Consider the following 26,390-nt stretch of genomic DNA (forward strand, 5'->3'; position numbering starts at 1 on the left):
TTTACTCGGCTTCTCAGTCTCCAGGTTAATACCAGTCTGTTTAGTCCTGCAACCCTAATTATACATTCTTTTGTCAATTGAAAGTATTAGTATTCATAGAATAATTTCTAATAGCCTAATATAGGTTGTTCCCTGAGGTACACCAAATCTAAATTTTGTGACAGGGATCCCATAAGCATGTGGGTAATGCCTGGACTAGCCATACCTCAATTTCATTTCTGATGCCTCCCAGTGCTATACCCATCAACTATTAGGCCTCATGCCTTTACCTCTCTAGGAATGGAATTAGCCAGTTTCCCCATTACTAGCCCATAAGGGATCACTCTTACAATCTGTGTCTGCAAACCCAACAATCCTCAGCCAGAGAATGAACCCTCGGCCAGATTCATTTAAGCAGCTGGAAACTTGCCTTTGAGTGTATTGCTGCTGGGCACTGCTTTTACATGTGTGCCCAAGGCCACAGCACATTGAGCCAGGTCAGAGCAGCTCCAGCTGGCAGGAGGCCCAGAGGGTCAGTCTGCCAGCCCAGGGTTGCTCTGACCCAGCTCAGTGTGTTGCGGAGGGGCTGGCTGGGGCACAAAGGTGCTCCGGTGTGGGGAAAGCCAACAGGCGTTGCTCACACTGAAGCACCCTCGTGCCCCAGCCAGCACCATCAGTCTATACATGCGTTGTTGCACACTGAGAAATGCTGCTATAGGATAGTACTTGTGTTTACAAGTATTAACCTATGGTAGAGTTAATTAGTTTACTGTGGCCTAATAGGGTCACATGTGCAGATACTGAGACATTTACTGCAGAACTAATTAGGCAGCTCCACAATAAACACTTTGCATAGATGTGCCCTTTGAGAGCTCTGCAGTGCATCCAGAGTGAACCAATGAATCCAGTCCTTCTCACAGGATAATGTGGCATTGGATTAAGTCTTAGCTGCAGCATCTGCTTACCTTGCTGCTATGAAAATGTTTGGCTCCTTGATGGACTTGTTATAGAGCCTTTCACAAGCTCCTCAGAGATCAGGATCAGTGTCCCAAGGAGGTACTTCCATTTCGTTTATTCTTCTAGCTCAAGTCTGTAGACTCTTGGTTTTATACAACATACAGAAGAAGGATTTTCAGGCAAGAGACATCTTGCAATTTAAAAGAAAACTACTTTTTATTTTTACTTTTCTGTTTGTAAAGTTGAGTCAGGTTCAAATTTCAGCTATCTTTCAGCTTTGACTTATACCTCTTTCCAACCCTAACAATTGTGAACAGTTAAACATTGTTGAAACGTCTGTCATTGCGGGTAGCATCCAAAGTTTGGATCAGTGTTGCCCAAATAGCAATGTGTATTTTTGTTGTGTGTTGCATACCACCCACCAATAATGTACACCAGTAACATTCACATCAGGGTTCTCTGAGGTTCTGTGGGTCCCTGAAAAATCATTCTGAACTACAGGGGTCTTTAGGGACAGCACATGCCAAACAGCAAGGCAGAGAGGCCTCTGCACTTCTTGCAGCCACCAAAACAAGCGAACAGAGAGCTGTTTGGGACATTTTAGAAATAAAACCTTGTGATCTGTATATTGGCAAGAGCATTCAAAATCCTGGAGAGGGGAGGGTAAAGGGATGCAGTCTCTTGTTGCAGCCTACAAGCTGATGGCGTGGTTAAAGAAGGACTCTTATAACACTGCAGAATTACCCATCATTTGGGTATGAATTGTTTACCTACCTCTGCTCACCTCTGATTCTTTTCACAAAGTTTTATTACTCATTTGACTTGGCTGGGAGTCTACCTTAGATGGAGTTTTAAAAGAGCATCTTATTTACAGCAGGGTTTCTTTCCAGTGCTGTAGTAGTTTGAAGGGGCCTCAGGATAGGTAGGCCTTCACATAAATGAGAATCATGCCGCCCTCACCTTTTTGGAGAGTAGGCTCATTACTAGCAGCTGTCTGTCTGTACAGCACCTACTACAATGGAAGCTCAGTACTAATTGGGTCCTTTAGGCACTGCTGTAACTGAGATATTTAATAATAACAATTTGTCTGACAAAGTGCAGCTGCCAATGATGCCTTCAGTGTCAATAAACTATCTTTCCTCCATGCATGCAGTACTGAAATAGCATACCTACTACAGCATGAGACAGACTGCATATTATCCAGAATTCGCACAAAACCTGAGGATGGATGAGGCCTTTTTTTAATCATGAATTAAATGAGTGTTCCCCCTTGTCAGAGCCAGTGTGCCTGACATGAAATGGGAGAAATATTTTTTACACTGTCAGTTTGCTGCTGTTTTGCACATCATTTACTCAGCCCAGGTCCTTGCAGATAATTAGCAAGTCAAGTCACCCTCCCACCTGCCAAAACCAAAATCACATCTCAGCACCCCTCCATTTATTTGTTCCCAGCAGTTTCTATTTTGCCAGGAATGATCTATAAAGAACTGAACTACTATTTGCTGATTCTAAATAGCTACTTTTTTCAAGTAGTTCTTTCTTTGAAAAAGATTTTATTTTCTGGGCAACATCTACACTTACAATTTACCATTACTGAAATCGGTGTTCGTTTAGTGCGGCTCAATCATAACTTTAACCTCTGTCATACCTTTCACAGCAGTTTTGTATATTATCTACGCTGGAAACCTTTCTGTTCCACCTTGATATTAAAAAAGGAGAATGCTTTCATTTCCAAGTCAAGATACAACTGTACTATTCTATAGCTTCTTTCAGAGAAAAAAATTAGAACAAAATCCTCATCAATGGTAATTAATTTTGACAGTGTGGGCTTTGTAGCAATTCACAAACCTGTACTTTGTGCATCAGCATTCCTTATTATTCTAATTAAAGTGGAACATTGTGCCCTCGCCAGTCATTAATGGGTTTTCATTTTGTAAATGACATTTGCAGAAGTTAAAACGGGCAGTTCATATGAAGTCCACAGGCAACAGCGTTAAAATTAGCATCTCCATAGCAACAGTCTTCCATCATTAGCATTCAGGGCAACAGGAAATGTTTTGTTGTCCTTTTGTTTCCAAAAAAGAATTTTGGTTTTATTTGTAATTTGTACATGGAAAAGCCTGCAAAATATGTATTTCAAGTAAAATAAATATATTCAGCTAAATATTGCTGTTCCAGGGTTCCCAGTTTTATGGAGGTATTTTTTCCCATACAAGCTAAACAACATGATCTTTTCAGCTGTGCATGTCTAACCTCCTGAGCAGCATTTAATTCACTTCCAGCCTGCTGCTCACCAGTCCAATTTTGTATAAAGACCTGTCACTTGCTGGAGAATCCATAGTCAATTATGGATTCCGCTTAGTCTAAAGAAGCTTACAAGAAACAATGGCCACAAGCTAGCAGAGAGCAGATTTAGACTGGACATTAGGAAGAACTTCTTCACAGTTCGAGTGGCCAAGGTCTGGAACGGGCTCCCAAGGGAGGTGGTGCTCTCCCCTACCCTGGGGGTCTTCAAGAGGAGGTTAGACGAGTATCTAGCTGGGGTCATCTAGACCCAGCACTCTTTCCTGCTTATGCAGGGGGTCGGACTCAATGATCTATTGAGGTCCCTTCCTACCCTAACATCTATGAATCTATGAAGCTCTACAAGGTGCATACATAGTTAAACAAGACTATCCTTCCATCCCATCAAGTGGGGTCTCATGTATGCATTTCAAAGCAGTTTGAACTTTTGTTAAATGAAGATGTTTATATTTGGACTTTTTTGGCCTTTTTGTTTTTCATTGGAAATAATAGAAACAAACAAATTAACACTAATAAAATGTAGTGAGGTACAGTGTTCAGTATTGGAAAAGGTACAGCGAAGGGCAACCCAATGGTCAATGGTATGAAGCAGTTGCCAGGAGAGACTAATGCTAGGGCTCTTCAGTTTTGAAAGAAGCCTGGCATCCACCCAAAAGGAATATGATAAAGGCCTATAAAATCATGAAGGGTATGGACAAAGTGAACAGGGAAGTGTTGTTCACCAAGTCCCAGAATACTAGAACTAGGAGACGCCCACTGGAATGAGTAGAAGACAGGTTTAAAACTAGCAATAGAATGTGTTTTCTTTTATAATACATAGTTAACTTGTGGTGGTAGTAGAAGCAGACAGCATAGCTGGGTTCAAGAAAGGACTGGACAGATTCATTGATAATAGCTCTATGAATAGCTGTTGAACAGAATGGTTGGACATATTTTCTCTGGCAACTCTAAACCAATGAGGTTGCATGCCAGGGAGTGTAATGAATAAGGGATAGATCACTCTATAGAGGTATCTGGTTTGATTCTCTCCCTCTAAAACATGCCACTATCAGAAACAAACTACTGGCGTAGATAGACCATTGGTCTGACCCAGCACAAGACTTCTTTTGTTCTTATGAGTTACATGACTAGGAAAGGAAGAGAGAAAAAACACACCGTCTCTGAAAGGAGGATCTAAGCAGAAAGTTAATAAACTCAGATGCCCTTACATAGGGAAGAAGGGAGCTAGCTATTGTTCTGGCTCTTGCATGCATGACAGCATTGGTTGCATCATTTTTCAGCTTCGCAAAGACCACCATACAGACAACACCATGTCTCCTTGTTCTGGAAGGCATTCTGACCGCATGTACCTGTTTCAAGCAAAATATAATGCAAAACAAATGTCACAAGAGTAAGATTTGGCCTACAGAATCTAAATCCTTTTCTCAGGGGAAGGGTATTGAAGACCAGGTTGATGCTGTATCAGTAACCAAAGCATATCAAGCTAAGTTGGGGGGTTTTCCCAGTTTTTTTGTCTCAGTCTCTGCTTTAGCTTTCCACCAGAGGTATCACCCATTCCCCTCCACCATCCTAAAGTATCTGATTTTCCAGATTTTTTCAATAGTCTTTTATTAGTACAAGTTGGTTTTGTTTCTCCCAAATGAGCACAGAATCCATTAGAGCAAAAGTTTTCTTTTTTTTTTTAGTAGCATAGATCATATTTTAATGCACTGATTTTCTTGTGAGATGTCTGGACAGCACACAAAGAGTGCCTGTAGCCATCGTTCCTCTCCATTGTGTCATGGGAAAGCACCCACAGCTGAAGCCCTCCACTGCCAAAGCTCCACACTCATGGGTCAGATCAAATAGTTCCACAGGCTGGATCTGGCCTGACAATATAGATGATAAACTATCTAAAACCACTCAGTTGCAACATTAGAAAAAACTCTCTAGTTTTTAGCAACACATTTTAGTAATTATTGTGAGAGAATAACATTCCCAGAGGGATCAAGTGAGGGAGGCCAGTCCAGCCTGAAATTTTTCTCTCCAGTTTTCTTAGTAAGTGTATAGCTTGATCATTTAAGATATCTAAATATCTTTTTAGAAGTTCAGAAGAAGTGGAAGATACATGTGTATATTTAAGATGGGGAATATATGCTACAGAATTTCTTTTCTAAAGTATTAACTCAGGAAGTAGACATAAGCAAATGAAGCTTTTTGGAATTTCTTTTCTCTTGTTTCATTTCCCCTGGTTAGTATTCATCTTGCTCTGTACAGAACAATGTAATTTAATACCCATAAATGTTGGAGAGTGAAGGAACTATTTCCTAAAGGAAATCTATGGATTTTGTCCTCGTTCTCTGGCTATGACTGATTATATATGATGAATAATATCTATCTATCTATCTATCTATCTATAGATAGGATTGACCATGTTTAATATATTATATTACATTTTAGCTTTGGGTTATTTGGGAATTAAAATAACAATTTTCAATTTCCACTGAAATATAGCTACTTTATATTACTTTAATTCCAAAATAGCCCAAGGATAAAATTTAATAGATTGTACTTTAGTTTTGAAAAAAATATTTATCCCACAGTGATAATAAGCAAGTCAAAAGTATCATTTTTTTCTTGAATGTATATTTATAGAGCAAATGATAGGCAAAAAAATGAATCATCCTGCTCCATAAGAAAACTGGATGCCTTAGTGTTATTAATAGTAAGGATATTACATTTTACCTAGTAAATATAACTAACATAAAAAGTTGAGTCCATGAGGTATAGCTTTAGGCTGTGGATAGATTTGAATTTGTAGCATAGCACTAAATCACTAAGGTGCACTGTGCAGATATTATACATGGGTCTAAAACTGTAGCACTATAGAGAAGTTCCTGTTTCATCCAGGAATATTTCTGAAATGCTTCTGCCATTTTTGTAGCCCTATAGGAGTAAGGGAAGTAAACCTATTTCCCTTTGACTTTTGCAAAGGTAACGTCTATCCATAGCTTTAATGAATCATGTTCAAACAACAGCAGGTCAACTCTCTAGGTTGAATTGCCAGTTAAAACTATAAAACAATTTTTGAAAATGAGTTTATGCTAAAAAAAAATTATTCTCAAAATGGTATTTCTGGTCTTGAAGTATCACAACCCTGGAGCATAATCAAAAACTTTTTTTTTTATGCTGTAGCTGAGGGGTCCTATGAGTATGAAATGCATCTTTATTACAGTTGCACTTGAACTAAGTTTGATGCTATCCCTGCTTGATCCCTGGATATTTTCCAATCTATGCCTATTCAGTTTGCTGACAAAAAATAGGTTCCTGCCACTGAGAACACTGGCCTATAAGATACTGTCATAGAAGACTTTAGTCTGCTTTAGTCATCTTTGTGAGCGTAGGTGCTGACTTTTATTTTTGCCTGCAGGGACCAAGATGATGGACATGCCCCCCCGCCCCCCCCCAGTATTGGGCGGGGAACAGGGTGGGTGTGTGGGGAAGGGAGGGTGTGGGCACAGGTGCCATGTGGCAGGATGGGAGGGGGCACAGGCAATGCGGCGGGGGGGGGGGCACCTGCTCCCCATGATTTCTGGATCAACATTGCTGAACAGCTCCCAGCAGGAGCTACCTCTGTGGCCCAGCGGTCAGGCCCTGGCATGGGAGGGAGTGCCATGACTGGCAAGATGACACCCCCTGCCCATTTGGCAGCAGCAGGGGCACACCTGTGCACTGCTGCGTGGATGCAGAAGCTGGTCGGAGCTGGTCTCTCAGGAGGCATGCATCCCGCCCCTGCCCCTCTGCAATACATCACCTGTGGCCCCCACACCCCCCCCAACATGTTGTCTATGCCTTCCTATGCTGGATCACCTGTGCCCCCTCCCTCCACCCCCATGTACTTACCTGGGGGGAGCTGTGGGAGTCTGTTCTGTGCTGCTGCTTGACTGCTACGTACATGTACACGTGCACTTGGCACCCCCTGCTCCCGATCACCATCTTTGCTCCCTCCAGCCCCAAGTAACCCATTGCAAGCTTGAACTCTGCCAGTCTGCAGGGGGAAACCATGGGTTGCGAGGGAGCATTAAAGGAGAAAATCTATGTTTTTCCACAGTGAATGGAAAAGCTGGATCCCTAGCCTCAGTCATTGTTCCTAAGAAATATTACATAGTTTTCCTCAGGTTTGGGCCCTGCCAGATGCCCACGGGGGGGCGGGGAGGGAGGGGATGGGCAGGGCCCTTAAGCCCCCATGTACTCGGTGCCTATGTTTGTGGGAATTAAAGATTAAATACCGATTTCCAAAATATTGTTACTAGTAATGATTTGTAAAAACTAAAAGAACTGAGGAAGCCCAGTTTTCAAATATGGGGTTGAACTTGCAGATAAGGTAAAATGCTTTTGACTTCTTAGCTGAGCTACTATGATGTAAACGATGTTGCAATCGAAAGTGGGATTCAAACCTAGTGCAGTTAAGGATTGACATGACACCTTGTTCGATTAGTGACAGAAAGGCTTTAATAACTGTACCACCAACGAACTATAAAACTAAATGACAGAAAAAGACTCATTCACAATATTCAGTAAATGAACTATCCCAACAGTCCTAGTATATGTTAGCTGCAAGAGTGTTTCTCACCAATGCAGGCAGGAAGGGGGTTTCAGTCTTGTCAGCCTTCACTGAACCTGGATTTGTAGCAGGGGTGTGATCAGCTGGGTGCAGGTACAACGTTGCAATGATTTGTCTCTCTCGCCTGGAGTGCACACTTTGCTGGCAACTCTGTTTCATTCTTATACTGTTCAGTTGTATAGCTTCAAAACATTCCTTCTTGATAGTTGGTCGATTAAAGTCTGAGCAAAGCAAGTAGGAAGGGACCATTGCATTACAATTGCTAACTGTTTGGATCCTGATTTGAGTCGTCCAGGTGTGAAACTTGTTTTTGAGAATTTTTGATTAGTCTGGAGGTTACAAATTCCCTGATTCAAAGAAGTTTAGGGCTGGAAGGCACCATGTGAGATAATTGGGTCCAGCCCCCCCTGCTCTGGGCAGGAAAGACTGCTGGGGTCAAATAACTCCAGCAAGGTGTGGGCCCAGTCTCCTTCTGAAGATCTCCAGGGTAGGTGCCTGCACCACCCCTGCTAGGAGTCTATTCCAGAGTCTGGTCACACAAACCATGAAGAAGTTTTTCCTTATATCCAGTGTGAAACCTTCTTCTAGGAGTTTATGACAGTTGCTCCTGGTTTTCCTGTGGGGCACTTTGGTGAATAGTTGTTCCCTAGCCCCTGATGTTCTCCCCTAATATATTTGTAAGCTGCCACCAAATCCCAACTTCAGTCAAATGGAATGGGTCTTGATTGACTGAAAGGGATACCTTGGGGCACTGATCACAGGACGTTGTCCTGGGTAATTGTTTTAACAATGGGGCAGAATTCACAATAGTCTGCACAGATGATGATGGTCCATGGCAACATTTGCAAAACTCCAGACAGACACTGAATGCCTCTTTCGAGAAATATGCCTTAATAAGCCAGGATGTGTCAACAAGGGGGATACGGTCATGTAGGGATATGCAGTTATTTATAAATGGTTTAGCATAATAAAACAGTGGGTACATTTGCAACTAGCACAGGAGATGAAATCAATTGGGACTGCTTTATTTTGCATGGTCCCAGCCACAATCATGCATTCTTGTGCAAGATGCACTGTTATTTTAATTTGGTCATTTAAATTTCATGTGTAGGTCCAGCCAAGCTTTCACAATCACCACCATCTAATCCTACATTAAATTTTATTCAATTTCATACATCCATTATACTCACAGATCACTCTAAACAGTTCTCTCTCCTCAGTGTGCACATACTTCTTAAGTTTTATACCTTTCTCTAGTTAAGCCTCAATAACCAAATTAACCTTTCTCTATCTTCTGCTTTTGGTATATGAAAAAGAAAGCTAAGGAGCACCATGTTCAGTGCTCACTTGCATTTATATATAAGCTATGAGGAAAAGAGTATCTCCTGAAAATATTGATTAAAATGATCAGAAACTTAGAGCCCGTCATCATTGCATTTGCACTGCCAGATGTTGGTCTATATTAGTCTATGTTGCTAAAACTGCCTGGGGTTCACCAGTTAGAGAATGAATGAGAAAAACTAGAATCTCCCAGTCTAAGAGACTTTTTTGGCATGCACATTTCTTCCTCTCCTCAGTTTTCCCTTCTACGGGACCATCCCAATAATAATTTGTACCTGTGCACATACTTTTTTCACTTGTTTTCCCCTTTGGGAAAATTTTTCAAAATAAAATGAAAAATCAGATATGTAACTACACCCTCCTCCATTTTCTTGACCATAAGATTTTTTGCTAATGGATATGCTCCTCATGATACTCATACCTATACTCTTTCACTCTGCTGTGCCCATTACAAATTTAAAACTGTGGCCCCCACACAAGCAGAATAATTATTCTGGCTACTCACTCACATCACCATAATATATGAGATAGCTCAGAACATGGGTGTAACCTTTAACCTTCTGTTTTGCAATCCAGTAATATAAAGTCTCATTTTTATAAGAGAGCAGCAATTTCACTTGTGAATAATGGGGGGAACATCATCAGTGAACCCTAAAAAGAGAAGTTTTGTATTTTAACATAAATTACTCGTAAATGAAGTCTGCACTGACAACCTTTTTCATGCTTTCACCTAGTAGATTCCATCTGCAAGTAAAAGTGAACAGGTGGCAACCTCAGATCAATGCCTTGTTATCACTGAGAAGCTTTGATCTACCTAATGTATAATAAATAAGTTCTTGCATTTTAATCACTTTGCAGTTTTCATAATGCTTGTTTTGCTGAGATATATATTTTTTTCAAACACTCATCCCTGTCTTTTTTATTTATTTTTTTAAATTAGATTATTTTTGATCATTTATTTATTTCAACACACCTACTGGTCGACAGATGATATACCAGCTGGAGTTTATTATGCTATTTACCTACAGTTTCTCCCCCTGCCCCTCATTCCTGTAAGGACTGTAGTAATTTTTAAATGTGTATTTAATTTTTTTTTCTTCGGGGCACATGAGGAATCAGGGTCTTTATTATGGGATAAGATATTTGGTTGTTGAGCAGTGAAGTCAAACCTTAAATCACTTTTAAATCACTTAAATCACATTTCTATCAACAGTCTTACTCTGAGGCATCAGTGTTTGAGAATTAGGCCCCATTTCATTATGTGAGAAAGGAATTCTTGAAACCAAGATTATTTATCTTGTGATGAAGTAAATATGTGCCACAAAAATGGGAAAAAAGTTCAAAACAAAAACTGAAGGTAGAATGGCACTGCAACAGAAAGTGAGGCACAGCTTTAAAATTGGCTTTGGATTGCCATGCTTTCTGAGCCATGCTCCCCTTACTGACTCAAGTTGCCACTGTGGCTTGGAAACGCTTGTGTAAGTAAGGTAAGCAAGAGTAGCCAGAGAAATATTCTTGTGTTTCTTCAGTAGGTGCCTGGTTAGGCTCTTATCTCCTCAAAATTGACAGTTGGTTTTTTTTTTTTTATGCACCGAACACAATAGTAAAGCTGCCCCTGTGCTTAATGGGGCTGGGCCAGAGCACTTTATAAAATTTTGAGAGAGAGACAATACAGAAAAGAAGGCTAAATTGGTTTATAATGTATACTCTAGATTATTCTGCATCAGGTTAATTGTACATTTCATGTAACAAATATGTAGAGGCAGAGGATGTATCATGTATACATGGGGACTGCATGTATAAGATAAATATAGAAAAATGAAAGCTGCCTCTTTAATTTTAAAGCTGTTAGTGTTTGGAACTAATTTATACATACCCTACCCACTTGGGAACAAACAACCCCATGAAATTAAAAACCTATCAAATTCCTTAAGTAAAAGAATGAAATATTCAGGCAATCTCAGAATGACCTAAACTCACTAAGGAATACAGCCACAGTATTGTGCAGAAATAAAATTCAGTTCAATATCTAACACATTGTACATTAAGAGGTTCAGAACATTGTCATTGCACACAAAGGATGTTTCAGTTTATAAACCTGATGGAATGTCGTCATACAAATTTGATTTCAGATGGGTTAAGACAATTGGATGAGTATTGCCACTCTTAGCTCCTGCCTTTCATTGATTTATTTAGGGTACAGGCTGCTATCAGCATGCAATAATAAAATATTTATGGGGACAACATCTCTGCCAGCGTAAGCTGAATGCTGTCTGACTAGTTCTCCGTTAGCGGAGGCATAACTACCAGGGTCTGTGCCCTGGGTGGCTTGGGGCAGGGGCTGGCCCAGTTGTGGCTGCCCCTCAGTGAACTGGAGCTGGTGTCTTAGTTGCCCACCCTTTGTTACACTGCTACTCACTAGATGGATGTCCACCACTCACAAGAAAAAAAGAGGAAAAAAGTATTTAAAAATTACAGTTCTTATTAATTGCTTAGTGCAATCAGTTGGAGATAAAGGCCCCACTCAGCAAAGCATATAAGTATATGCTTAAATCCCATTGACTTAACTGAGGTGTCATTCAGTATGATTTAAATTTATGTTTTAGTGTCTTTTTGAATGGAGATGGATTTAAGAGCATGCTCAGTGTCTTTTCAGACCTGGGACATAAACTACCTTCTCACTTACTCCAACTCACAGAAGAGGCATTTATAGATTCATAGATTCATAGATGTTAGGGTCGGAAGGGACCTCAATAGATCATCGAGTCCGACCCCCTACATAAGCAGGAAAGAGTGCAGGGTCTAGATGACCCCAGCTAGATGCTCATCTAACCTCCTCTTGAAGACCCCCAGGGTAGGGGAGAGCACCACCTCCATTGGGAGCCTGTTCCAGACCCTGGACACTCTAACTGTGAAGAAGTTCTTCCTAATGTCCAATCTAAATCTTGTGGCCATTATTTCTTGTAACCCCCGGGGGCGCCTTGGTGAATAAATACTCACCAATTCCCTTCTGTGCCCCCATGATGAACTTATAGGCAGCCACAAGGTTGCCTCTCAACCTTCTCACTTGTCCAACTTGTCCAGGTCTGCTTGCAGCTGTTCCCTGCCCTCCAGCGTGTCCACATCTCCCCATAGCTTTGTGTCATCTGCAAACTTGGACAGAGTACATTTGACTCCCTCGTCCAAGTCACTGATGAAGACATTAAAGAGTATCGGTCCAAGGACCGAGCCCTGCGGGACCCCACTGCCCACACCCTTCCAGGTCGAAACCGACCCATCCACCACGACTCTTTGGGTGCGACCCTCTAGCCAATTCGCCACCCACCGGACTGTGTAGTCATCCAAGTCACAGCCTCTTAACTTGTTCACCAGTATGGGGTGGGATACTGTATCGAAGGCCTTCCTGAAGTCTAAGTATACAACATCCACCCCTCCTCCTGTGTCCAGGCGTTTCGTAACCTGGTCATAAAAAGAAACTAGATTGGTCAGGCACGATCTGCCTGCCACGATCATACTGCCATTTGTGGCAGTATGGAAAAATAAGTACTGAGACTGACTGTGCTGCACCTGTTCCATGGATAGAATACAGTTTTAGTCCCCTCTCTGTCTGCTGATCATCCACTATACAACAAAATTAATTTTTTCTTTGGATGAGTTGGGAGAGGGGGCAGGAGGCAGGGGCCAGAAGTACTTGGTTGCTCTAACTTGATCATACATAGCTGAAGAAAGACACTTACAAATAGTTCTTTTGCCTTGGAGACTACTATTAATGTCCTCCTTATGTGACAAAGTCCATGAAAAGTCCTGATAATTTAAATATTGTCAGGCGTGAACAGCAGTTGTCTTGGTCACTGTGTAGGCTCATCATTGTATTAAATATAGCCATAGGCTTAGTCCAATTGGCCTTATTTGTTTTCTCCTGATTACTGAAATTTTTTTTAATACTAAATGTACAACATTAACATAGAAATGGCTATCAAACACAATTACTTTGTCTGTGACCCAACAGCGTGTGAGCCATCATCATCAAATGTTCATTTTTATTGCATATAGTCCCCTTTAAACATTTTAGAATAAATGTTAACTACATTGAAAAGCAATGTTCACTAAACAACTTGTCAAAAGAACTGAATAATATGGCATGGAATGTAAAACATTGTCATGCTCAGCTCTGGATACTGGAAGATAATTTTCGATCAAGGTAGCAAACTGTACATATAAGAAATATGTTTCCCTTCTTTTGACTCCTGAACTGCCTGCTTGACTGTGGCCACACAAATAAATAATATGAGAAACTACTCATAATAAATCCTGCAAGGCTGTTAGTAAAGATGTTAAATGTGTATAGAATGCAAAAGCCAGATAATTGTTTAGAGTCTAAGCCTTTAGTCACTTTCAGTCTTACTCAGGCAAAACTCCTATGACTTTAGGATTTTTTTCCAATTAATTTAATCTCTATAAATAATTTGTTATCCTTCATAAATTAGTTACCTCTAAGTAATTTTAAATACAATTAGAACAACTAGAAGGCGTCTTACAATTTTTAAACATTGGCAGAGTGATTTTAATTTGCAACATAGGCCTCTGGTAGACGTTACACTTAAGACATGATTAACCAGTTAATCACATCTTAAATAGTATCTTGGCCACACATTCATTCAATTAATGGCATGATAAAATAGGGAAGAAGCCACAAAGTTACTATACAAAAAAACCTGTAATAACTTTGTGGCTGCTCCCTGTCAAAACATAAATTGAATGTGTGGCCAGCCCCAAGGGTTTGATGTGTGCCTGTGGCTGGGAGCCTGGTCAGCTGATCTGATTTCTCAACCACAGGAGCTCATCAGAGTCACCCATGTGCTCCTGCAGCTGGAAGAGTCTGATCCTTGCTCCCACAATCACACCTCCTGCCATTTATGTGTGGGAAGTGCAACTGTTGGGATCATGGTTCAGATCCCATCACACCTTTAACTGATGGTTTGCCAGGGGCCAAAAGTTTACTGATTTTTAGGGGAAGGAAATAAGAAATAGGGCAGTAACAAAGCTCTTGCAAAGCAACACGGCATTTTTCTCTTGGCCTAACAAAGAATGTGATGTCTATGAGGAAAAGTTAATTTCAGTAATACATTTTTGTGCGTTGTTTACCACATGCCCTAATCCAATTTGTATTTACCAGGCTAGATTCAAGATCTTTGTTTTCACTTTTTTTTGGGGGGGGGGGGGCAGCGGGGGAGGAGAGGAGGGGGACTGATGCAGAGGTACCAAAGGTATAAAATGAAATGGGAGCAGTTGCCTGCAAAATGAGGATTGGTTCCAAAATTGGCAATCACAAGCCAGATCCTCATCTTATATAAATCAGAGTTGCACCATTATCTTCAGTAGAATGAAGCTGTTTTAAACCAGTTGAGCATCTGGCCCCATATCTTCAAACTCATTTCTCTTTAAGATAGAGAATGCATGCTGTGATTGGTGTAATGGAGCTAAAGAAGGAGATAGGTGCCTTTGTATCTTAGCTCAGAAGTTTCTTCGCTCTTGCACAGTGGAAATTATGTTATCATCAGGAAAATCCAGCAAGGGTGCTGTGGATTCCTGTTTTGGATCCTGTTCAACCCAAACTTTAAAACCAACTGCCTGGCAGGGGCAGTAACATTTCTGTTCAGGCAGTGCTGAAGACAATTGCCTTTGTGACTCGTTATAATCTACCTGATTCCTGATGATCTCTCTTAGCTTTATAGGTGTTAGCCCTCTTTCCTTTTTAATGATCTTGATCAGGGATTCCTAATGTTTATGTGCCCAAATGCACATTCAAATTTAAAAGAAAAAGCAGTGGGTGCCAATATGACAGTTCTTTTAGTTGGAATAATGATTTTTACTGTTCATGAAAATGCACGCAGGCACCTAAATAAACCACAGGGGGTGTCATGGCACCTGCGGGCACCGCGTTGGGAACCGCTGGTCTTGATGTGCCACTATTCAAACTATCCTTTCTTTTCTAATTTTGCTGTCTGTTAACCACTGGAAATTTCTCTCTCCTAGTTCACAGCCACTGCAGACTGTTTTCAGGTCTAGCTAAAAACCTTATCTTGGGTGTGGTAATGTTAACTCAGGTGTAGAAATGACTGATGGCAAAGTATTGGAGGCCCTATCAAGATGTTCAAGAAGGGTACATTTTGTTTTATGAATCTAAGGGGCGTATATTTAATTATAATGACTAGAGAACTAATGAGATGATATCTTTTGACTATTTTTTGCCTAGTTTGTTTTTTAAACATAATATATAATCTAGGAAATTAGTCCACATTCCAGAAAAGTTATATATGCATTTGCTTTGATCTTAACTGAATAATGTAAAGCTAATAAATATAATAAAGTTTCTAGTTTCTCCTTAACTGGGGGAAAAATATATGTTGTGTTATATGTGACAATGTGCAATACCATCTGCACCATCATTTTCAGATTCCTAGGTCTGCCCATGATTATCAATGTGAATTTGTTAGGTTAAGTTTGCCAGTATAAAAAACAAGATATTCCCAAGTGGAGAATCAACAGAAAGGGGTCTTTGATCCTATATTTGTGTATGCACATACACAGTTTTATAAATATATAAAAACAGGGAAACCTCAGGTCTTTTTCTTTTTTCGTTTTCTTTACTGAGGTAGGTAACTTACAAAGACTGCAGTATGGATCTCTGATGTTTCTTATGATTGATAAACATGGAGGTAATTACTCTGAACATTTATAAACCATCTGGCATTGTGTCTCGTGAGGTAAGAAAGACGATAAAGATTGATAACAGGTACATGCAGACCTATGTTGAGCCTTAGCCATAAGTGCTTTGTGTTGAATTTTTGTCTGTAGTGTTTACCAAGTTAGATAAAGCTGATGAAGTATTTTTCTGTGAAGTTTGTCCTGAAATTTTCAATAATACGGGCAAGAGAGACAACAGAAATATGGGCATTGAGAAATGTTGAGGTGACCCATAAAGGATGTGTATATGGATCTCTAGTAGTTTAGGTCTGTGTGGTTGATGCACAGTTTAGCTGACATGCTGGAAAGGGTCAAAAATAAATTGCTCATCCAGGTTTGCAATCTGTCAGATTATGGTTTATCTGGGATAGTTTAGACAGGGCTGCTTTTGCTTTGAGTAGGTGGTTATACTAAATGACCTCTTGAGGTCCCTGATAGCATTTTTTTCTTTAATTTCATGAGGAGTATTCAGTGTGGAAAGAATAATAAAGTCTGTTTCTTGGCCAAATCAGAGGTCTACAAAGTCACCAAATGAAGGTTGAAGGATGTAGTGTAGTAGATTTCCAGGACTCATTTATGATCCCTGAGGTAAAATGCAATTTTAGGTCAAATGATAATGTATGTGTATGAATATGTATTGTTGTAACTGCAAGTTGTACGAAGTTTATTAAGACCTATTGTGAAAGGCATGGCTGACTTCAAACTTATTAAACATTGTAGGTATATATATATATATATATATTTATATAGCCAGTCAGTTCTGTTTAAGGCATTTATTACCTTAGTCAGTTAAGCATGAAGTATAAGCGATAAAATGTAGTTTTAAACGTTTATGTCTGGATTTTAGCAACTACTGGGTAATTTCCTCATTTAATTACAAGCTAGTGTGTCAGATGCTGCAAGGATGGGAGCATCATGTAGATCCATGAATATAAATGGGGCAGTCAGGAGAACAGTGTGGATGGAGTGAGCTGAATGAGGGTTTGAATATGATGAAATAGAATTGGTATAAGCAGGTAGAGTGAGTAAAGCCTTCACCCTGGGTATAAAAAGCATGAATGTGATATGGATGCAACATTGATTGAAATCTTTGACCTATTTGGAATAATCAGGAGATACTTTTTATTGGCTGAAATATTTTTTTTGTATCTTTTCTGAATGTTTCAGTTAAATTAACATAAATATAGACCGAGATGGGGCATATCTACTTAGGTAATAATTTTCCCTATGGAGTTCAGTTACCAAAGTGTGTTCATCTACCAAATATAAGTAAATATTGTTCTTTCTATTTTGAACCCGTCAATGTATATAAAAATTCAAATTCCCCATCTGGCTTGTGAGCAAGAAAGAGAATGGTCACTCCCAGTCTTTGACTGGTACGAGGAGATCTGTGTGAATAATTAATTTGTTAGTTTGGTGTTATTTTTAAAAATTAAATTCACCTTAATCGATCTCCAAATATTGTTCCTTAAAAAAAAATCAAAGCGTTTAATTAAAAATTCCCAAACTAAGTGTTTTCGCTCTTCAGAATTTCCCTCTTTTTTTGCTGAAACTAGTTGCCTCATTTAATCTGAAATCATGAATTGTTTTATGTAGCATAAAGCAACATTTCTCAGCGAATATACTCTAAAAATGTTACCCAGCTCGAGACATAAACTTGGACTCGTATGAAGGAGTTGCTGAGTAAGACAGTTAGGGACAGATCGCAGATTTTTTCGTGTAAGGTAACTTTGCTAACCATACACGTGATACCAAGTTGCTACCACTTCAAGTGAGTGAGTGTGTGTGTGTGACTTGTCAGGGTTTCTAGTTAGAATTAACTGTAAATTGAGCAGGTTCAATATGGAAGCTGCTGAAAGGCAATAAATATGTACCTTCACTATGCAGCTGATCCAGTGAAATCAATCACCACCCCCCCCCCCCAAAAATCCTTTAACTTTATAATGCCATTTGTCAGGGTCAAACTATATTTAAGGCAACATAGGTTATAAAGATACACAAATTAGCATCCATTGAACAAAGTTCACAACAATTTGTTCATTAATTCAAAGGTGCACAAAATTTGCCCAGCCAACTCTCTTGTTGGCAGCTTGCCTGCATATAATTATCGTGAGATGGGCAGATTGCAACTGTCCTCTTCTTTGATACTTGGGTGCAGCCTTGGTGTCTGTAGGTTTCAGCAGGAAGTGTGCCAGCTTGATCCGACTGGCCTTGATCCAAGTAGAATATTTTCTCTTCAATATAATCTTTATATGAGACCTTTTTGGAAACTTTTCTCAATAACAGACCCAAAAAAATGTAGTTTGCCTGATTTTTAGTCTGAAAAATGTATGCTACCAGCAAATACATATACAAATATGTATTTATTGATGCAAAGGAAAAAAAGTAAGTAAGATGCAAAACAAGTACAAGTACCTCTCCCTCAAGTTCTGTGGAAGGTCTTTGAACAGAGGGCTGCTTGTTAGTGGCATGCATTCCCAAGCTTGCATGATGGTCAGTAGCCAGAGTCAAATTCCCTGGGCGCCGAATGAAGGAGGCACACCAGATGTAGAGTTCCTTGCTTTGGAAGAGATCAGCATGCTGATAGGGGACAGTAGGGAGGTTAATGATTTGGGAAGTCACATTGTGCATACAAGAAACATAACTATGCAAAAGAGAGGAGAGATTGTGGGGTGAAAGTAGAGAGTTAGCAGGAAAAAATGCCGCTCCATTTAATTTCTCAGCAGGAAACACTGTCATTTATTTCTAACTGGGCATGCAGAGAAAGTATAGTGTTGTTTGTTGTTGTTGTTTAATTTATCCTTATTAAGCCTTGTTTAATTCTCAACCTAAGTCATTAAAAGGATAACCATTCATTTTGCTAATACAGATTCCTCAAACCAAGAATTTTCTTTGGTATAATTATTATTTTGCAATTCTTATTTTAGATTGCAAAGATTAGCATGTAATTTTGCCGACTACAGTTTTGTTGTTGTTGGGCTTGGGGTTTATTTTCTTTGACTTTCTCTTTTTTTTCTTTCCAAAAGTACAGGATGAGCTTTATTCAAGGTTTGTTTGGGTACAGGATGAGCTTTATTCAACGTTGGGTTTTTTTTAAACAGTTTTATTTGATCCAGTGTTTTACCATCAATTTATTTCTTTGACCACCCTATTTTTGTGACTACTGTTGCCTCTGTCATTTTTGTTCTAAAAGGGTAGGACTTGTTCCGTGTTCTTAAAACTATTTTCTTAAACATTTGTAGTCTGGCCTGGAAAGAGGTAGCAGAGTTTTTGATGCTTAAGTGGCTATATGCTGGGAGCATTCGTTGTGCACATGATGTATGTGATCTTAATTAGTCCTAAAAACTACAATCCTTGTTTTAGGTCTCTGACCTGGCAGTAGAGTGAACAACCACTCTACTACCATGGCTTGTCTGAACTGTCACTTGAACTAAAATAAAATTTTCTCCATCTCCAATTTTGTATTCCCAAAACTGCAACAGGACAACCTTCATATGTATGTCACAGGTATCTGAAATGACAGGACTCCTATCATGCCTACATTTTAAATGGTATGGAATGCAGTGTGACACAGACGCACACAAGCTGTACCTAAGGCTCTGCGATACGTTGTCTGAGAGAGTGACTAGGATTTCAGTGCAAGTTGGGCTAATGTGCTGCAACAGCAGCAGTAAATACAGAACCAAAAGGTTTTATGAAAAAAATCTAGAGGGTAAATCAGGCCTCTGTATGCCAAACATGTCAGTATTCTACACATCATACATCAGTTTATTGCTTATGCAAACTGTTACTGTAGAATAAGCTTTATTAAAAATGTTTAAACATTTTTTTTTTTAATACATGGTGAAAATAGGTAACTGATTCCACTGGATGGAGCCAGGATGAGTACTGATAGAGCTGATGAGTACTGCTCAAACCACATAAAGAGAGCTCTTCCAAGAGTGTCCAGCCAGTGACCCTGCGTCGCCCCTTCTCCGCCCCTTGACATAAATTATGGTTTGGCTTTTTTACATGAATACTTTTCATTATGGATGAGAAGCAACTGTCAGTCTCATTTCACAACTGACATAAGTGAGGTTTCACCTGGTTGCATAGGTGAGATGCCTCTACAACCCATAAGGGATAATAAGCACACATAGTTAGGAATGTTTTAAGGAGACTATACCTTGGAAGAGCTCATTGTTGAAGGCAGGTATTTCAGAACATTAAAATTATTTCCCTTTTGACATTTAAAAATATTTTATTGAACTCCTTGCAAACAAAATGTATCATCCAGGAAAAAGATCCTTTAGATTGGGCCATCTGATGCCAGAGAAAGCCACAGGGGAAGAATAGAGGGAAATAAGGAGAGGCAAGTCCTAGAGGTGTCAATCTCTGGAGCACATCTCTGGCAGATGATCCAGGAATGTTTTATGATTCCATCCAAAGTGTAGTATTTGTTTTTACTAAAAGAAAATAAGATCAAATAGCATAATAAATTAACTAGTCTGACATAGGGTACCACAATGCATTCTTAAGTGAGGCAGGTCGTTACTAATCCACCACCTGGTTAACTGAGGAATGGAAAAATTACACTTGCCAACAAGACTACACACTTCACAGAACAATGCAAACAAGACTTCCTTGGTGAATAAGAAAATATCATGTCTTCCCTTTCCTATATTGTGACCTTATGCAAGTCACATCACCCCTTGTGCTTTTGTTTCCTCAGCTGTGAAGTCTTGATGATGATTGATAATTGCATCCTTTGTAAAGGCCAGATTGCCAGATGAAAAGCACCATCTCAGAGCTAACTATTCAAAATATTAATATTATTTCCAAAAAAAATCTGTCATTTTTGTCACCACAAGGGAAGTTAAAACCCCTGAAAAGAAACATTTAAATAAAAGCAAGCTTGTTGAAGGAGCAGACCAATAATAGCTCTAAAAACTGGATGCCTTTTAACCAGACAGCCCTATCGCCCAAAAGCACTCAGTCTCAAACTATAAGGATTTAAGGTGAGTCCTTCACTGGAGGTGGATTCTCCCATGTATGTCTAGTACTGGGCTTTACCTCCCTGTGAAGCATCTCCTGTCACTAAATGCTGGAGAAAGGATGCAACCTAGACCATGGGATCCAATATGGTAATTCCTGTGTTCCTAACATAATCACTTTTCCAGTCCTGTGTAGCCACTGTGTAATTCTTAAACAGGTACGTTGACTGATTGTGAGCTGCTGAAACAAGTCATTTTGAGAAAATAGAGTTGTCCTCATCCCATAATCTAGTACTAGAAGAAAATTTCCTTTAAAATTCAACAAATGAATGGGTTTAAAATGTAGTGTAAAATGCATGTTTAAAATTGCCAACGATAGTAATTGTATAAACTACAAAATAAACACAGCTTTTTAATAAAAGTGTCTCTGTACAGTGGGCAGGACATCTGTCATGTTAGGGAATTGGTGGCGGTGTGTAGTTTCAGTGAGAAATAGAACTATAATTTGGAGGTGTATCAGAATAGCTAAAACCTTTTATAAAACAATCAACCATATCAATTTTTTTTTCCTGGAATAAAATTGCAAGGTTAATCAAGCTTAATCTTTTAGTATTTATGCTTTCCAGTGAATGTAGGTGATAGTAGTTTGATTTTGGGAGATCAAAGGGTTAATTTGCTTCTGAACTGAGGAATGACTCAGAGTTCCTCTTTAATGCTGTGCGTGGGTGTAAGGTAGAAAAAAAAAACCCTAGAGAATGGATTCACTAATTGGGGTTTTCACCTGCTGTGAGTCTAATTGAATACAATGCTTTATTTGTAACTGAAGAAGAAAGAAGATTATGCAAAGTGTCAGAATTTCAGACTAGTTTTTTAATTCCTATTACTTGGCACTATTGTATGGGGAAAAAAAGACAAAACGTGATAGATGGCAGCATCACGCTGCTGTTAAGGTGGACCAGACAAGTGAAGAAACTGTAAACCTAAAAGAATGTGTATCGTAGCTATCTGTGCCAGCTATTTCTTCACGAAAGAAAGCATTGCTCACTTTTTATGTGAAGCTGTAGGCTTCAGGCAAAAGCTACACTGAATTCTTTTGAATTAAACAGGCAGCCGCTCTATGATTTTAATGAACTGTGAAGTTCATCCGAATGAAGATGCTAAACATTTTTAAAGATACGGTGTTTATAATATGCTGCAGAATGTGGCAGAGAAAGAGATCTCTTCTTAAAATCTGCATAGACAGGAAAAGGTGGGATTGTTTTATATATGCTTAGTTTAACATAATTTTCAACCTTATGCCACATCATTCATCTCAGATACAATATGTTTAATATGTCTTCTGGCCTAATCCAAAATCCACTGAAGTAAATGAAAAGACACTAAATTGACATCAGTATTCTTTGGATCAGAACATGTGCCACTATGAATCTGTATGCATATATAATTAAACCCTCCTTCCCATTGGCAATGTTAGTATTCAAAAACCTTGTATGTAAAAAAAATAAAATAAAAAAAAATCTTGACATTGCCTTAAATATCACAAGAGTTTTAAAAATAATAAGTTTTTCTTTTCACTTGCCTCTGATTTTTGAGATATAACAATCATAGTTTTGAGCATTTTTTCAATGATCAAGAGCGCTAGAAACCTTATTTGTAAGATATTACTTTTAGAGCTAAGGCTTTAAGGAAAAGACAGTTAGTGATAACACTATGCATTGGAACCCCAAATTCCATATTCAGGTAGATCTGTGCATCTTTGCTGAAGTAAAAGGCAAGGTGTGTCAGAGAGAATTATGAGCAAGTTGAATTCTCCTTGCCACTAGAAATTTTTCCCTTCTTTTCATGTGAAAAGGGGTTTCTAACTGATTTAAAAGGCACCTCTCTGGGCAGAACAACCAAGAAAGTGCACAGTCTTTGAAGGTCAAGAAAACCAATTATTTTAATGAAGGGACTCCAGGTTCAATTCTCTGCTCAGCACCATGGTAAATAAAGAATATCTAACTCCATTGTAGTCAGTGATGTTAAAGAGGTGTAAAGGTAGTGTGAGAGGGGACATGCTTTGAAAAGCTTTAAGGACAAAAAAGGAGAAAAATGTTTGTTTAGACTTGGATCTGCTTCAGGCACCTCTGTTAGACTTGAGGTGTGAATTAATACAGGGAAGTCCTCTGGACCACATCATGCAAGAGGTCAGATTAGATACCCACAGCACACCCTTCTGGTGTGAAAAATCTATATGGAGGGGAAAAAAAAACATGATTACTGCTGTAAGTGCCAGTGCTTTAAAGGCTTAACATCCTAACTGTGCCTAAAATAAGGTAGTTTCAACTTCAAATGATAGGGTTTGCACCTACAAAATGTGAAAACCCATGTTGAAAACATGTTCTTTCAAATGTCGGAGATCCAGTTTTTAAAACAATCCCTTAGTAAAAGTGTGGCATGGGGGCAAGCCGCTGTCACGTAGGGATGGTGTATGTAAAAACGGACACTGTTACATTCAGAGGAAATTTCTGGGTGTAAGTGTGTAAACCAAGATATCCAACTAAGCTGCAGAAATGATTTCCCAAGTACTTGGTCTCTTCTGCTTTTCTTATAGTCTTTGAAGCTGATTTATCCACTTGACAATACTTGTAGATCAGTGCTGAAGTACTACTTACATTTTAGTGTGTTTACTGTTCTGCATACTTTATAACATGACTACAGATCTGTGATAAAATACTTGATCCTTTACCTAGTAAAGGATTGACTGTCCAAAGCTTACATAGCTGAGGATCTTATTAACAGTATACCACTACCTTGAAAGAGTCACCTCATTTGCAAAAACAAGAAAAGGTGAAAAACCAGAGCGGATAGCAATAAACCAAACCGAACCAAGATGGACCATTTCACCTATAGCAGATTAGGTTGGTTGTGGGCTGAAGTAGATTAACCCCTTTCTGTGGTGTTGGCTCCCTAAAAAAAGATGGTTATGGCTGACTTCTGAGTTTTGTACTTAGGGGAAAGAGACTCAAGAAGTTCAGGAGATGGAGACAAAATTTTAAAGGTATTTAGGTACCCTTCTGTGTCTTTTGACACCTCTAAAAATATGGGTCTCTGCAAAACCCTTTCAGATTGTCTTTTCTCAAACTCCCAAGTTGTGATATTGCTGTATTTAAAAAGCCCTACGAGTGTTTCCAGTGCGAGGCTCCTTTCTCAATACCAACAAAACCTCTCTCATTTTTTTTATTATTAATAATAATAATATTTCTGTAGGCAGATCCATGAAGTGCCTCAGACTCTTGAACTTTTTAACCCCCCCCCCCCCCACAAAAGTTTGGCAGGTCTAGTTAGAAATCAGCCACAACCATCTATTTTAGGGTGAGTGGCATGCAATTAAAATTCTCTGAACATTCCCCCTCTTCCCCCCTCTCCTTCCTGTGTCAATTCACAGCTGCCTGTAAAGTTGAGGCTGGGAGATTTTACACTCCTCCTCAGTCCCATGATCCAGCATGGAAAGGCTTAGGGGTTAAATAGATGCCAGTCTTTGTCCTGTGATCCCTGCTTTGAGCTGGGGGATCTGGCTCCTTGTGACACTTGTCAGACATTTCCGAGTTCTACCTTAAATCATCTCCTTCCCTTCTTTCATCCCAAACTGATCCATTCCTTGGAGTTCTTTAGTGATCAGGTTCAATAGGTGGAGGGAGGAGCAGAGGCTGAAAGCTCCACCCTGTCTAGCCTGCAGCCTTCCCTCCCCCTGATGCCCTTAGCCCGGTAATGCTGGTTTCACCGCAGTGCAATTCACCGCTTCTGTGCTGCTCTGGTTTGCCTGAGTCTAGGAATCGCCTCCCTCCCTCTCTTTCCTTGCATTGCTGAGCAGTCGCAGCAATGAGGGAGCAACTCAAAGGGTGAGTGCAACACAGCTCTGCCTTTTCTCTGCACTTGTGCCCCCAGCTGGGTGCTGGGGAGCCAAGGTACTTCAAGGTGAGGCAAACTTCTGAAGGCTTCTGGCACTGGGATCTATCCCCTGCCAGCCTCGCCTTGCCACTAGCTCTTTTCCTTGGTTGCTGCTGCAGGTGCTTGTAGCTGTGAAGCCTGCCAGGATTAGGTACCCTCCCTCCCCCCAGTGGATTTTCACTGGCTGGGGAGTTCAGGGATCTGTAGTGGGTATGAGCAATAATTGTATTTTGTTCCTAGCCGTGCCAGTAGCAAAGGAGTCCTCCCCCACCATCATTTCTAATATTTAAAAGATGTTGGAGAGGTATAGCTGAGCTCTTCTGATTTTCACTTTCATCATGCTGCATGGACGTGTGTAGGGAAGAGGAGCTGTGTTGTCAAATACCTTGTTTCAAGGCTGCAGAAGGCAGCTAGCTGTACTTTTCATTCAGTATGCTAAAAGGTCAACTTTCTGCCTGATTTCTTCTGGGAATTTGAACTGACATTTAATTCAGTGCCGTTTCTCTTTTATGTGGCCTCATGCTGTGAATTTGCCTCGTTGGAACATGCAGGAGATGCAGCTGTGAATTAAATGTATTTAAAAATCCCACGCAGCAATTAAACCATAAAGCCAAGTCAAGAAGTTGAGGGATGTGCCAGAGATATGATCAGACATTCTAGGAGAGGCCAAAAAGGAATGAGAGTTTGTTTGCATTTTTTTTTTCTTATTAAAGTTTTGTAGCTAAGTGAATTACTGTATTATATCTGCATAGCCTTCTTATGGCTCAGCTACACTGTCCACATGCAGTACATTTTATAACGCTGTTTATGAATGAACTTAAATAAAATCCTTTAAAACATGTGAACGCTTGAGGTGGGGGGGAGCTAGTTTTGTGGTTGGTTTGCAATTCGGAACTGTTTCAATGCTTATAAGCAGAAGGTGTCATTTTGACCCAAGTCTATACCATATACAAATTTTGCGTATCGCTATACGGTGTGGTATATGATGCCGTCTTTTAAACTGTATTACAGTAACATATCCCTTTTTCTGGGACTTCGTGTTATAGCTCTCCTTTCAAATGTAAGTTAGGCTGAGAACAGGTTTGGGGGCACATATCTATTGAGAACTGAGACAGGAAACAAGAAGCAGTTATATGAAAGGTCCTTGACCTCTTATCACTGAGGAATTGGTTGCAGACCTCATTGTTTGATCCAGGATTCCACAAGACCCTGCAGTGAAATTGCTTTGGCAGAAGTGGAGGGGATAAGCTTTGGAAGGCAAATAGATCAGTGGACAAGTAACAGCTGGAGGGGTTGGCTCACTAAGCTTTAACAACTGAGCAGTAGTCTTTGCCCATGACAGAGAGCACAGTATAAAATGCTGAATGTCCAAAAGAAGCAAACACTATACAGTACTTTGCTGCTGACATTTGCCTGCATTTCCAATATTAACAGAAACTTTTAAAATGTATTTATGCCTTTCCTCAGTGTTGCAGAAGCCAAAAAAGCACACAAAAGCCAAGTTTTCTCAAAAAAAGACACTGATCCCAGGATTACAGCGAACCATCTCTGTACGT

The 26,390-nt window shown here is 39.7% G+C and overlaps 1 protein-coding gene across 14 annotated transcripts in view; it reads left to right on the forward strand.

Annotated features, from left to right (window-relative positions):
• DMD (dystrophin) overlaps window positions 1-26,390 on the forward strand; it is a 2,172,325-nt gene that overhangs the window by 2,031,038 nt on the left and 114,897 nt on the right. For 2 of the 14 annotated variants that reach the window (XM_014611191.3, XM_014611192.3), the window contains exon 1: window positions 24,620-24,785. The exons of the other annotated variants lie outside the window; for them this stretch is intronic. In XM_014611191.3, coding sequence (XP_014466677.1) covers window positions 24,766-24,785 — 20 coding nt within the window. In that variant the 5' untranslated portion in view covers window positions 24,620-24,765. Of the gene's footprint in view, window positions 1-24,619; window positions 24,786-26,390 lie in introns of those variants that run through there. 14 annotated transcript variants of the gene reach the window in all.

This window comes from Alligator mississippiensis, chromosome 1, assembly GCF_030867095.1.
Source record: "Alligator mississippiensis isolate rAllMis1 chromosome 1, rAllMis1, whole genome shotgun sequence".
Classification (NCBI taxonomy): Eukaryota; Metazoa; Chordata; order Crocodylia; family Alligatoridae; genus Alligator; species Alligator mississippiensis.